The 14,306-nt window shown below is 41.7% G+C and overlaps 1 protein-coding gene across 3 annotated transcripts; it reads left to right on the forward strand.

Annotated features, from left to right (window-relative positions):
- The first annotated feature begins 985 nt into the window (after positions 1-985).
- Positions 986-14,003, forward strand: fyco1b (FYVE and coiled-coil domain autophagy adaptor 1b). Of its 3 annotated transcripts, XM_047806374.1 has the most exons (19): positions 1,034-1,140; positions 1,591-1,702; positions 2,199-2,320; positions 2,535-2,641; positions 2,730-2,855; positions 3,742-3,848; positions 5,520-5,663; positions 6,140-6,233; positions 6,359-8,164; positions 8,249-8,341; positions 9,397-9,515; positions 9,608-9,775; positions 9,872-10,015; positions 10,518-10,726; positions 11,422-11,563; positions 12,171-12,275; positions 12,937-13,147; positions 13,233-13,342; positions 13,424-14,003. In XM_047806374.1, the coding sequence occupies exons 3-19, from the start codon at positions 2,263-2,265 to the stop codon at positions 13,491-13,493; spliced, it is 3,813 nt and encodes a 1,270-aa protein (XP_047662330.1). In that variant the 5' UTR covers positions 1,034-1,140; positions 1,591-1,702; positions 2,199-2,262; the 3' UTR covers positions 13,494-14,003. The 3 variants fall into 3 exon arrangements, with proteins under 3 accessions (XP_047662328.1, XP_047662329.1, XP_047662330.1); XM_047806372.1 differs by lacking the exon at positions 1,591-1,702 and having other exon boundaries at positions 986-1,140; XM_047806373.1 differs by lacking the exon at positions 1,591-1,702 and having other exon boundaries at positions 989-1,135.
- Positions 14,004-14,306: the final 303 nt, after the last annotated feature.

Here is a 14,306-nt window from a genome sequence, read left to right on the forward strand (position 1 = left end):
CATGTATGTATGCATATTTACAACATTGTGTGCATGGTAGCCATAATTATATATTATTATATTGAGTATATATGGATATGTTTATACCCAATAATTGCAGAAGATACCTGGTTTGTTGATATTTGTATGCATAAGGAACATACAGAAGACATTTTGTTCTTTGCCAGATCTGTTTTGTATATAATTCTCCAAATATATTTTGTATATGTATTATATATGTAGATAATATGAAAACAATTCAGTTAAATGTTTTGAAAGAATGTCTGTCTTTGTCTCTCTCTCTGTCTTTGCCTCGCTCTGTCTTTATCTGTCTCTCTCTGTCTCACTCTATCTGTCTTTATGTCTCTCACTCTCTCTCTGTCTTGATCTCTCTCTCCGTCTCTCTCTCGGTGTCTTTTGCACTCTCTGTCTTTATCTCTCTTTCTGTGTCTCTGTCTCTCTCCATCTCTCTGTCTCACTCTATCTGTCTTTATGTCTCTCACTCTCTGTCTTGATCTCTCTCTCCGTCTCTCTCTCAGTGTCTTTTGCACTCTCTCTGTCTTTATCTCTCTCCATCTCTCTCTCTCTGTAACCCTCCCTCCCCCCTCCAGACAATACTGCTTTTTGTGTGTTTCACAGACGTACTTGAAACTGAAAACTTTGTGACATTTTCAGTACGGAATTGAAATTGTCCCAAAGTTTTGCTATTTTTGGGAAATCATTTTTTTGTTATGAAGAAAACCTCATGCACGAGAAAGTAAACTTTATGTAACAAGATCTCCATGAGTAATATTTAGTAAAGTAGAAATATTTGATTATATTCGCTGTATGATTTTAAACTGAGTAAACTTTTAGTTTTTTTTATTATTAAAATGATTTAAAATACATTCTCTTAACGATCTGTCAGTATTTCAGACATAAATATAAATTATTTTCAGCCTGTAATCTCAGCTAGCCTCCGGTCACATGACCTTATTTATGTCGGCTATACTGCGTAACCAAACCTGCTGGACAGAGCGCTTTGTCGACAGATAAAAACAGTTCTGATTGGTCGAGCTGACTGTCAATCATCCGCATGTCCCACCCACCGCGAGACTGTTTCACTTGTTCTATCCTGTAAATAAATCGATATGGAGGATCATCTTTCCTTTCGAAAGTACAGTATGTTTACTTTTACACTCGTTTTTATATCAAATGTCAGTGTGTTTTAATCGCTTCATTTTATTACATTAAAAAGACACTTAAGCTTGGAGTTTGTATAGTAAACATTTCCAATGACGAGCAGGTGCTTCACCAAAGCGAAAGAGTTTCTTTCCTCATTTTTACACCAAAATAAAACCAAACTGATGATTTAACAGCTGGAAATTTCCTTATCCTTCAAATCGCCGGTTTGTTTTGGGAAGCGCGAGCGTCGGTGGTGACGTAATAATACGGTGGTTTTTCCGTTAAACTTTATCGGCTCGACAACATCACATCCATCCGTTTGTTCCTACGGCTCGTTATTTCTATCAGCATCTAGTTGTGTTATTTATTAAACAGATAAGCTCTTAAACTCACAATAAAGTTTAATACTAAATTTTAAAGGGTGTCTCTTTTTTTTTCACCCCGAAGCTTTTAAATGAACGGAGAACTGCTGAGGGGGGTGACTGCTGATCTGACGGCGCCCTGATGGTCTTATATGTAAAAGTTAAAACTTTTACAAATCCAAAACAAATGTTAAATGGTAAAATATTCATTCATTTTAATAGTTAAGTGCATAATATGTTCCTCCAAGACATAAATCCTAAATCGTACTTTTTCAACACCCCTGCAGTGGGTCGTACCATTTCTGAATTGTTGGTTGTGTCCTAAGTAAAAATCAATCAATTAATTAATCAATTAATTTAATAATTAACGTATTCATGTATATTTATTTATTTATTTATTTATTTATTTATTTATTAGTTTGTTTATTTATCCAACTAGTTAACCAATGAAATCATTTATTTATGTATCTATTAATTAATTTATTTCTTGATGTGTTTATTTATTTATTAATGAATGTATTTATTAATTTATTTATTTATTTTCCTCACTGCAAAAAGGTAAATTCATGTTATGTAAATTCTGAATGTATGGTTAATAACTTTTGTTTGCTTACTAATTATGCATTAGATATCATGTCTATAAGTTCATCCTGATGATTCTGTCTGCTTTTTTTTAATTTATCGTTATGGTAGGTTCCCTTGTTACAGCTGACAGTACGACGACGGTGTAAGCCACGTTTCGTCCTCCTGCTTCGCCATGGCATCTTTAACAGTGGGAGAAAATCAGCTCCAGAGGATAATCAGAGATCTGCGTGGTATCCAAGCAAATCACACACATAAACACAAACACACACCATATACTGTATGATTCAGACTATTTCTTAAGACTACCTCCATGTTTCTTTGGAACTCACCACATCTACGTCTCTAGGCCATCCATTCTGTTTTAACTACGCTGTGTTTATCCTAGTAATTCGTGTTGCTTTTGCTCCTCGCCGATGTCATATGCCGGGTCATTTTCTTGTGCAGAAGCGGTTTCTGAGCTGACTAAGGAGCACATTGAGAGCGGAGAACCCATCACAGACGACAGCCCCAGTCTCCACAAGTTCTCCTACAAACTGGAATACTTACTCCAAGTGTGTCTTATGTCTTGTCAGTAATAATATATCTTTATATTCTCTAGTTTTCTTTCATTTATTCTGACACATGAACGTCTGTTTCTAGTTTGACCAGAAAGAGAAATCCACTTTTTTGGGCAGTAGGAAAGATTACTGGGACTATTTCTGTGATTGCTTGGCCAAGAACAAAGGGACTAACGATGGCATTCGATTTGTCAAGTCGATCCCAGAGGTATGCTGCTTAAAACTGTTGACAACAAACAGGAGCAACAATGAAACTGGGTTTTAAGTTTTTTATGCAAGGAGTCTTCAGTGTCAGAACTTTGTAACAGTTAGGAGTTTTTCTGCCCTGGGAAAGTCTTCAGTAAGGAGACGTTGATTTCTGAAACGGCTCCTGTCTTCAGGACGGGGATGTTTGTCTTGCATCTTGAACAGCAGCATGTTTGAGATCTTATTAAACCTTGAGTGTAAATAAAAGAGAATGTTGAGGGAACAATTCTGTAGTTGCATCACCTAACATTAGTGATAACAGGAACTAGCTTATGTATTATGTCCCATAATGATAAATATAATAATAATGTTAGAAATGGATAAAAACTATGATGTAATTAAAAACAGTAATTGTTGGCAGTGATATATTGTTGGCAGTTCTTTGATCGTTGACTTTTTCCCCCTTTTAAACCACTGAATTTACAAATTACAGACTCCTTTGCATTACATTAAAGAAAAGTTTAAAATCCCAGTCGATCTGTGTGTGTGTGTGTGTGTGTGTTATTCATCAGCTGTGACGTGACATCTGCTGTCCATATGTTCTTTAATTTGGCCACTTTGTACAGTCTTGCCATCTGCTGTGTTATGAGATGACACACTCACAGTAGTGAAGAAACACTTTAAATCCAGTCATGACGAATGTTCTAACCTGTAACTCTGGGAAAGATTGTTTCATTTTGGCTTTCTGTGTCTTGCGTAAGAAGATTTCTATCAGTAACCACAAACCACGTTTGTTAGTTAACTCTTAAGTTTGAAGAACATAAAACAAATTTCATTCAGATGTGTGTATGGGTGTTTAAATGAATGAATCTTGTTAAACTAATGAAAACTCTTTTCATGTCCCGCAGCTTAAGACGTCTCTGGGAAAAGGTCGAGCTTTTATCCGCTACTGCCTGGTGCACCAGCGACTGGCAGACACTCTTCAGCAATGTCTGATGAACCAGAGAGTCACATGGTAGGAGAACAGGAAGCACGAGTGTTCACTGTCAGAACATGTTTAGCAGGAAATAGAGATACCTTTTATTATAAACACATGATCATGGCTTTGGATGAAGGAAATTAAAAATATTTGCTGTTCGCGTGCTGAACCTGTCTTAGTTGCCGCTGATGTCTGAGTGTGTCCGAGATAAACAAACATGTGACCGTGTGTCAGATCAGATCCTTCATTACACACTACGAGTTACGTTAGTACGCTATCATTACTAACAGGAACGACTAATCCCCAGGCAACAATCCATGACACTGAATCATCAGAAAAACCTCGACTGTAACGCCCCTCAGTGGGTCCGTGTCAAGGGTCCAGTAAAGCTCACTTCTTATGTGTAGTCGTTTTAACACCTCTGTTGCTTAACATTTTTCTTTTTTTCGAAATATTCCAACCATTGTTTCTTCCTCGTTTTAGCTGAAAGGATGGAAAGGAGAATGTTGAACATTTCATGTATTCAGCATGAAACGTGGGAAGCCTAGTGATGTGGTAGCCTAGTGGTTAAGGTGGGTTACCAATCGGAAGGTTGTGAGTTCATGCCCTACGTCCTCCAAGCTGCCAATGCTGGGCCCCTCAGCAAGACCCTTAACCCTCAATTGCTCAGTTGTAAAAAAAAGAGATAAAATGTAAGTCGCTCTGGATAAGGGCGTCTGCTAAATGCTGTAAATGTAACACTCTAGAGGAGGGAGCGGGGCTTCCAGGCACTGTTTACTGTTGAGACAAAATTACCCTCGACACTAGAGTACATGATTTATTTATTTATTTCTTTTACCCGTAGCTACAGATCATTGTCTTGGTAGCAAAACATATAATAACACTTTTGTGGCTGCTAAAATGAAAGTACACAGTATAAGCTAAATAAACAGATAACGCAACATTTTGACATACAATCCAATCAACCAGACCGATGCTTTTCAAAGCGCAGCCTCACATCGCTTAACATCTACGGGATCAGTGCCCAGGCTAGTCCATTCTTATCCATGCCAGTGACCGCGGTTAGTGTGTTAGAATCGCTGAAGCGAACTGAAATTCAATACAAATGAAGAAATTTGCCACATCTGTAAGAGTACACTGAAAACAACAACAACCCAGATAAAAGGAACTAAAGCATTCGGCGAATGGTTTGCTCCAATAAAGAACTCATTAACAGTATAACCAAAATCATACAATGTTTAAAAAAAAAAGAAAGAAAGAAAGAATGAAAGAAAAACAACTGCAATAAGGTACAGTACATGCACAATGGTAAAAAAAAATCTATCTATCTATCTATCTATCTATCTATCTATCTATCTATCTATCTATCTATCTATCTATCTATCTATCTATCTATCTATCTATCTATCTATCTATCTATCTATCTGTGTATTGTATTGAACACTCAAGTTGTGACTTCTTCCTCTTGTGTAGGCTTGAAGTAATTGTACAGAAAGTAACTTCAGTACACTGCTTTCTGATTTGCTCAGTTTTACTTCTGCCTGACATTTCAGCAGAATTCTCTCTTCCTCTCTTGGATTAGGTGCAGCATGTTTATGGACAGTATGTTCTTTTGAACCCAAGCATCTGGATTTGATTATTTTTATTTTTTTGTCTCGGCTTTCATTTCCATCCATTGACTCCATGCTTTTGTATCACCCAACGCAGCGACTGGTACTACGCCCGCAGTCCTTTTCTGAAGTCCCACCTCAACGTTGACATCATCAATCACCTGTATGAGCTGAACGCCATCCAGTTCGACGTGGCATCCAGAGGATACGATCTAGACTCCGAGTGGCCCACCTTTGCCAGGTTGTCCAAGAAGTATTCTGGTCAACTCTGCTTAATATGAATACATGAGCTTGCAGACACGCATGATTGGCCAACGTTGCTGAGATTGACAGAAGAGAATGCACATCCTGTTTTGCTTCACTAGCTTCAACTTCAGCACATAAACCTATAACACACATACACACATACACATACACGCTGTACTTTAGAGACTCCTTTTTTTTTTTTTTAAAACATGGCCCAAGTGCAGCTTTTGAAGCAAATTTTCGGTTGTTTAGCCTCCAGTCACAGGCACCTGCAGTGTACAATCGTGTGGCATGTAATGGTTCACGGTCACACACACACACACACACCTAAGGATGTGGTTTGGCTAGACGCTCACACTGGATTTAAACTTGATAACTCAGTTTCAGCTCTGCTCAGCATGTCTTTCCTGTTCATTTCACCTCAGTAACACAAAGTTCTTTCTTGATTCTTCATGACTTTGGTACTTGTAGGAGAACTGTGGGTTCAGCAGCGCCAGGTGCCCACGTGTGGAGACCGCCCAGCCGCTGCTCCAGTGTCAATAGCCTTGTCAGCAACTGCTCGCAGGTCTCCACCCGTTTTTTTTTTTGTTTGTTTATGACTAGCATTTTATTCCCAATCGAGTCGGACTTGTATTAGCAAAACGACGTGTGTCCAGAATCCCCGTAACTTTTATTTTTTTCTTGTTTCAGCAAGTGCAGGAATATCTCCCAGGCCCAGACTTGGGCAGCAGTTTTCAAGCAGACCTCGGAGAACTAGGAGAACTCACTTGTAGTGCCATAGATGACCTGCGTGTTGAACTCGACCAGTCAGAGCTACTCAAACAGCAGCTTCAAGAGCAGGTTCATCTGCTTACCGATGAAGCAGCAGATTTAAAGCAGGAGGTTGCTGATCTTCAAGTCAAGCTACTTGCTGCCGAGAGCGCCAATCATAAGCCGTGTAAGGAGGGAGCAGAGAAGGTTACAAAGGATTCGTACCAGCAAGAGGCTGACGAGAAGAAGCACAGTACCGGGGATTTGGCAAAGCAGGTTGAAAGATTGTCGCAAGAACTCAAAGCTGAGGGGGAAAAGTTGAAAGAGAGTGAAGCGGCACTTGCCAAGCTTCGCACCTCCAGCGAAGAGGAAAGAACTGTTTCAATTCAACAAGTTGTTGAGCTCCAAGCGACTGTAAGTCACCTCAAGGAAGCACTGACTGGGAAAGAACTAGAGGTAAAGAATTTGCATACACAGCTACAGGACATAGAAAGCGCACTACAGGAAAGAGTCCAACAGCTAGAGGAGGTGAAAAAGAAAGCAAAACGTGAGCATGAGGAGCTTCAACAAAAGAGCAGTAACCTAAAGGGAACACTAGAAAAACAGATTGTATCACTGCAGGAACAGCTGAAAGAAAAGGAAATTAATCTCTCAATTAGCACGCAGAAGATCCAGCAGTTAGAAAAGCAGAGCCTGGAAAGTCAGAGCAAAAAGCTGGAGGAGTACAAAACCCAGTGTATCAGCTTAATGGAGATCAATGCAAAGTTGGTCAGTACAGTAAAGAGGAACGAGGAAAGCTACAAGGATCTGGCTGAGACCAAAGCTGCTCTGGAGAGAGAACTGACCTCTCATAAAGCCTCTGAGAAGCAGAAATCCCAGATGACAACTGAGAACAGTATGAAGGAGAGACACGGAGAGCTGGATAATGGACCAACCTCCGGGAAAGATCTCCACCTAACCCAACACACTGAAACTGCAGAAGCGGCTTCTAGACTGGCTCTAGCCGAAGCCCAATTAGCTTTAAACATGAAGGAGGTCTCGAGGCTCCAGGAGGAAGTTGTAGATCTTCGAGTTCAGCTCCAAGTGGCATCAGAGGAGAGGATGAGGATCCAGGCTTTGCAGGAGGTGACCGAGGCCTCCAAGGCAGACCTTTGTGCTCAGACTGAGCAGCTCAAATCCCAGGTGGAGGACCTGAATCGCAGCCATGTAGATGAGCTCCTGCATTGTCGCGAGAAGAAGGAGGCACTGGAGAAGAAGTGGAATACTGAGGCTCAGATTCGAGCCAGCCTACAGACCGAGTTGGATTCTATGAAGGAGGAGCTTGATGTGCTGAAGAAACAGAGCAATGCCCTGGCCTTGGAGAATGAAGAGGCTAGAGAGGCTCTTCACCGAGCCAACACTGAGACCGCAGAGCTGGGCGTCCAAGTGTGTATGCTGACTGGACAGTATGAAGAGGCTAAGTTGCGCTGTGAGGAACTCTCAGCCAAACTGCAGGAGATGCTGGTGGCACAAAATCACACACAGAACCTCAGTGACTCTGTGGAGACCCTGAAAAAAGACAACGTTCACCTCAAAGAGCGGCTGAAACAAGCAGAGGGTCTCCCGAAAGCCATGAAGGAACTCCAGCAGAGGCTTGATGGGGCGAAGGAGGAGGCCAGGAGCTTACGGAAAAGCAACCAGAAAGATCTCAATGCTCTTCAGCTTCAGCTGAGCGAGGCAGCCACCAATTACCAAAACCATATGAAGGTTGTTATCTTGCATTTATTCATATGCTTAATGCAGTTCTCTGGAAACATCTTATAGCTCTGAGATATTGTTTTGTATTTGCAGGCTTTGAATGAGGAGCTGCTGGGCACAAGGTCTCAGATGGAAGCAGAACAGGAAAAAGTGTCAACCCTGGAGACCAGACTGGCGGAGCTTGAGGTAGGATTTCTCCAGAGATGTTGCCAGTAGCAACCACATCTGTTGCTGTTTTGATATGCATAAGCAGAGGCGGTACATCCACACAGCATGAAAAGCCACAGAAACATAGGATTCCCTCCGATAGATTATTTATGTTTAGACATGTGGAGATAAAGCAGTCTCACCGTAAGCTGAACAATCAGTGGCATTTTCTTTGTGATCGAAATGTTTTCTTCCGTAATTAATATAACCTGATAAACTTTGGTGCTATAGATGATGTTAAATAGGAGTCCAAGTATATCATGTTAGATATTGGATTATTCCCATCCTCTTTCTTTCTGTCTTTCTTTCTTTCTCTTTATTTCTGTCTGTCTGTCTGTCTGTCAATGTCTATATGTGTCTGTCTGTATGTCTGTGTGTCTGTCTTTATTCTTTCTTTCTGTTTGTCTGTCTGTCTGTCAATGTCTATATGTGTCTGTCTGTCTTTCTTTCTGTTTGCCTGTCTCTGTCTGTCTGTCAATGTCTGCCTTTCGTCTGTTTCTTTCTTTCTTGCTTTCTTTCTCTTTATTTCTGTCTGTCTGTCTGTCAATGTCTATATGTGTCTGTCTGTCTGTCTGTCTCTCTTTTTTCTTTCGGTCTGTCTGTCTGTCTGTCTGTCTGTCAATGTCTATATGTGTCTGTCTGTATGTCTGTGTGTCTGTCTTTATTCTTTCTTTCTGTCTGTCTGTCTCAGTCTGTCTGTCAATGTCTATGTGTCTCTGTCTTTCTTCCTGTTTGTCTGTCTCTGTCTGTCTGTCAATGTCTGCCTTTCTGTCTGTTTCTTTCTTTCTTGCTTTCTCTTTATTTCTGTCTGTCTGTCTCTCTTTCTTTCTTTCTTGCTTTCTTTCTTTCTCTTTATTTCTGTCTGTCTGTCAATGTCTATATGTGTCTGTCTGTCTCTTTCTTTCTTTCTTTCTTTCTTTCTTTCTTTCTTTCTTTCTTTCTTTCTTTCTTTCTTTCTAAAGCATATATCTACACAGGTTTATATAGTGCAGTGTAAATGGAGGTAAATATTTGTGTGTATTTTCTGTGTTAAGGCCAATAACAGCAGCCTCAGTGCGATGCTCGAGGAGAAAAATGCCTGCATTGCCAAATGTGACCTCTCGCTTCAGCAGAAAGAGGAACAGCTCAAACAGATTCAAAGCGATTTGGCAAAGTGGGTCTATTTACACATTTCTACGGCCACATGGTTAACACTGTGGAATCTGTATGTTGAGATGCAGACGTGTGGTTTTCTGTTTGTGTCAGGGCTCAGGAGGAAATAACTCTTACTCAGAAAGCATGTCAGGGCTTGAGCGAGAACCTGCACAGGGCCGTGCTGGAGAAGGAGAACTGCGATCTGAAGTCGTCTGCAGAGATAGACGACCTTTATCGCACAAAAAGAAACCTGGAGGAAAGACTTATCGAGCTCATACGGTACTCATGTCTTTAACGTGTTAGTACTGCTAATGTGTTAGTACTGCAGCCTGCTTCCAGACGTGTTGATATGTAGCTCTCTGGCACCTCCTGCAGGGAGAAAGACAAACTGTGGCAGAAATCAGACGCTCTGGAGTTTGAGCAGAAGCTGAGAGCCGAGGAGCAGTTGGACCGAGAGCTTCCTCATTGCTCCGAGTGTCACACGCAGTTCAGCTGGTGGCTGCGCAGACACAACTGCAAGTAAGTGCACGATGCCAGCTATCTGTCCAAGCAAAGCTCCACACTGTTACACTCTGGATGCAGTTTCACACAGTTCATTTCTTTACCTTTCTCATTCAGTATCACTTCCTTCTCCTAATGGTCACGTTACACATGCTGTACAAATCTCATGAGAACGTCACTTCAGATTGTTCATGCTGTGAAATTGGAAATCAATGCAGTCATTAAAAGAAGCTCAGATGTAAACCCAGCATGTAACTTGTGTCTAAAATGTGTGTGTGTGCGCGTGTGTGTGCGCGTGTGTGTGTATATGTGCGCGTGTGTGTGTGCGCGTGTGTGTGTGTGTGCGCGTGTGTGTATGTGTGCGCGTGTGTGTATGTGTGCGCGTGTGTGTATGTGTGCGCGTGTGTGTATGTGTGTGTGTGTGTGTATGTGTGTGTGTGTATATATATATATGTGTGTGTGTGTGTGTGTGTGTGTGTGTGTGTGTATATATATATATGTGTGTGTGTGTGTGTTTCAGGCTGTGTGGTCGGCCTTTTTGCTACTACTGCTGCAGTCACACAGTCAGCAGCCAGCAGGGCGGCCTCAGAGAGCGCTGCTGTAAGAACTGTTACACGCGGCACGGTGCAGAAGAGTGCGGTCCTCAGGAGGAACTCGGAAGTCCGTCTCATGCGTCATACAGCCCACTGTGCTCGACTCCCACCAGAGCTTCCATGCCCAGTGTCACAGGTCAGAGGTCAAAGATGTTTGATCGTCACATATACTGACGAGCAGTTTGTGAGCACGTTAGAATAAAAATTATATTTGAGTGTAAATTTAAAATGGTATAATTTATATTCCTGTAAAGCTGCTTTGTCCATCGTCAATGTGCCTTTCAAATAAAATGTAATGTAATAGGATGGAATTAAATAAACTGATAACTAATACAGTGATCCCTCGTTTATCGCGGTTAATGGGGACCTGAACCCCTCGCGATAGGTGAAAAGGCGATTTGTCTGGGATCCTGGGAAACCGTTTTTATTTTTATTTTTCGATTAATAATTTTGAAAAATCAGTGATGCAATGAGTTCGCGAAACTTGAACCGCGAAATGGCGAGGGATTACTGTGTGTGTGTGTGTGTGTGTGTGTGTGTGTGTGTGTGTATATATTATATATATATAATTTGTTAATGCTCCCCAGTGTCACAGTTACTTATGTTTAGGCATGAGGCGAAATCATAATCTGTAAGTGGAACAGTAACCTGCTCCAAAGGAGACGGATTTCAGCAGCAGCAGCAGTGCGCTGTGTTCTTCACACAGTATTGCCTCCATTAGGTGGAAATGTGGCAGGAATTACACAGTAATCAGTGGAAAACCTGTTAGCTCTGGGATCTGGGACTAATCAGTTTAATCTCTCTCTCTCTCTCTCTCTCTCGGCTGCACAGTGGCACCGCAGTCCCCAAGGCTAGATGACGCAGCGTACGATATCATAACAGACGAGGAGGTGAACTGCATTTACGACAACGACACACTGCCCTACACCACAGCTCTGTCTCCAGGAAGTGTACAGCAAGGAACACATGAGATGTGAGACACACGCACACACACACACACACACACGCACACACACACACACACACACACTCTTCACATCTCCATTAAAATGTTATCTTAAATGATCTCAATTTATTCCCACATTATTCCCATCATAGCTGCCGTTTTGTGCAACAAATGATGAAGGTTGCCATGGAAACACGATACTGTCTTTTCCTGCCTCCAGAACAAACTCTCTCACTCGCAAACTCTTACACTCTAATATTTGAAACATAGACTTGTGATGTAGTGTTAGTTAGCCATTTTTCATTTCAATCGTAGTGTGATTTAACCCCCCCCCCCCCCCCACACACACACACACACCCGGGACTGATTAGTAATGACATCACTAGATGTGTTGCATCCCCATACAAGTCCCTGTGAATGAGCTGCTAGAATATAAATGCTAATGTGTTAGAAGGAAAGAGTGGCAGAGCTGCTGACCAATCAGAATCGAGAGTTTGACACGACTGGGGTAGGACTGTATTTAATTGTATGACCCGTGTATAGTATTACATGTCATTTAGGAGCCAAGTAGTGCACTTCTACCCAGCAGTAGGTCAGAGACAACACACCTTGTTCGTTGTTCGTGTTTGTGCAGTAGCAGCAGTACGAGCGGCGGTGACTTCACCCCAGACGAGTCGGAGGATCTGCCAAGCTTGGTGCAGGACTCAGAGATCTGCCTGCTCAAGTCGGGAGAAATCACGTACGTACGTCATACAGGCAACGATACAGCTGACTGACCTGGGGAAAGTGTGTTATAAGACTTGTTATTACTATCAGTGTACGTTCTTTCTTTTTTTTAAGGTCATGTAATCAGTGTCTGTTCTTTTATACACTATCAGAAGGTCACATGATCAGTGTATGTTATTTTATACACTATCAGAAGGTCACATGATCAGTGTCTGTTCTTTTATACACTATCAGAAGGTCACATGATCAGTGTATGTTATTTTATACACTATCAGAAGGTCACATGATCAGTGTATGTTATTTTATACACTATCAGAAGGTCACATGATCAGTGTATGTTATTTTATACACTATCAGAAGGTCATGGGATCAGTGCACGTTCTTTTATACACTATCAGAAGGTCATGGGATCAGTGCACGTTCTTTTATACACTATCAGAAGGTCACATGATCAGTGTATGTTATTTTATACACTATCAGAAGGTCATGAGATCAGTGTACGTTATTTTATACACTATCAGAAGGTCATGGGATCAGTGCACGTTCTTTTATACCCTATCAGAGGGTCACATGATCAGTTTGTCATCTGTAGGCTGACAGTGGATCACAAGTTGTTTGTGTGCTCCTCTGTTGGCTGTCACTTGGTCATGTGATTTGCGTGTCCTGTCCTTCAGGCAGTCCGTGCCGTTTGGTGTAGAGGAGATCTCCAACTTCGGGCAGGAGTTCAGAGAACTCTTCATAAAGTCCAGCTGCTACAGTCTCATCCCCATCACCGTGGATACCGCTGGACCCACCATAAGATGGGAGTTTACCTCTATGCCAAAGAGCATCTCCTTTAGTGTGGTGTACAGAGAGGGAACAGACACCCCAGTGGAGCAGGCCAAGGTAGAACACACACACACACACACACACACACACACATTTCTCGGCGTGTACACTGGACCTCTCTTCCTCTTTCTCTCTCTTACAGGTTCTGATCGCTTTAACCAGGTGTAATTCTCACAAGAAGGAAATCGAAGGCCAGGTGAAAGCTCGCAACCCCGGCGAATATGCACTTATCTTCGACAACTCCTTCTCCAGGTCTGCATTCAACATTCACTGCATTTTATGCCATTCTTTAAAAGCACCCTGGTTCTGACTGCGGTCCGTCTCGTCCCGCAGGTTCATCTCCAAAAAAGTGCTGTACAAACTGAGCACGGAGCAAACGGGAGTCTCCGATAGCACAGAGTGAGCCGTAAAACAGGGAAGCACACGTCATACACACATCTGTCCGTCTGGGTGAAGAGAATCCTCGAAAGGTTATCGAGCCTTTTGTGTTTTCCGGACAGTTTTAATTTCTCCGTTTAAAAAAAAAAAAATGAAGGCCAAACTCTTACAAGAACACAGCACACTAACGATCGATTGGAGCCAATCAGCTTTACAGGGTATTATGCTAATTTAACTTGCACGTATATATTGTTAGTACAGAAAGCATTTCTATAGACAAAAGGTCTATTAAAGCAGAAGGTGTTCACGGTAGGCAGAGTGTGAGACCGAGCTGGAGATAATAAGCTGGATGCACTATAAATCATGCTGAGCTTTAAATCTCTACAGGAATGTCTGCGATTAGAAAACGGAATCTATTTTTCTGTCCTTTACGATCAACACACAGACCGTATAATAAGTGTATAGCGGGAGAATTATGAAAAAGAAACAAAAAGAGCTTTACGGAGGTTTTTAATTCATCCCGTAAAAACAAAAATACGAAACGTTTCTTGATCTTAATTAGCTGACGCCACACAGACGTCTATGCACAGACGTGTTCACGAGAGCACAAGCTTCAAATGAGCACAAGCTTTTCAGCTCAGACAGCGAGAACGTTCCGTCTCGTGATCTGAGAACAGCGGTTCCTCACGTTTAAAGGTTTTCTTGAGCATCATTACGCAAATGCACCAAGATGAGCTGTGTCATTGTCCCTGCTCACGTTTTTACACTTCACTGCGCGTTTCTGTTCCGCTGACGTGACGAGAAATTTTTTTTATAAGGTAATATTAATGCTGCTCTG

This window comes from Tachysurus fulvidraco, chromosome 22, assembly GCF_022655615.1.
Source record: "Tachysurus fulvidraco isolate hzauxx_2018 chromosome 22, HZAU_PFXX_2.0, whole genome shotgun sequence".
Lineage (NCBI taxonomy): Eukaryota > Metazoa > Chordata > Actinopteri > Siluriformes > Bagridae > Tachysurus > Tachysurus fulvidraco.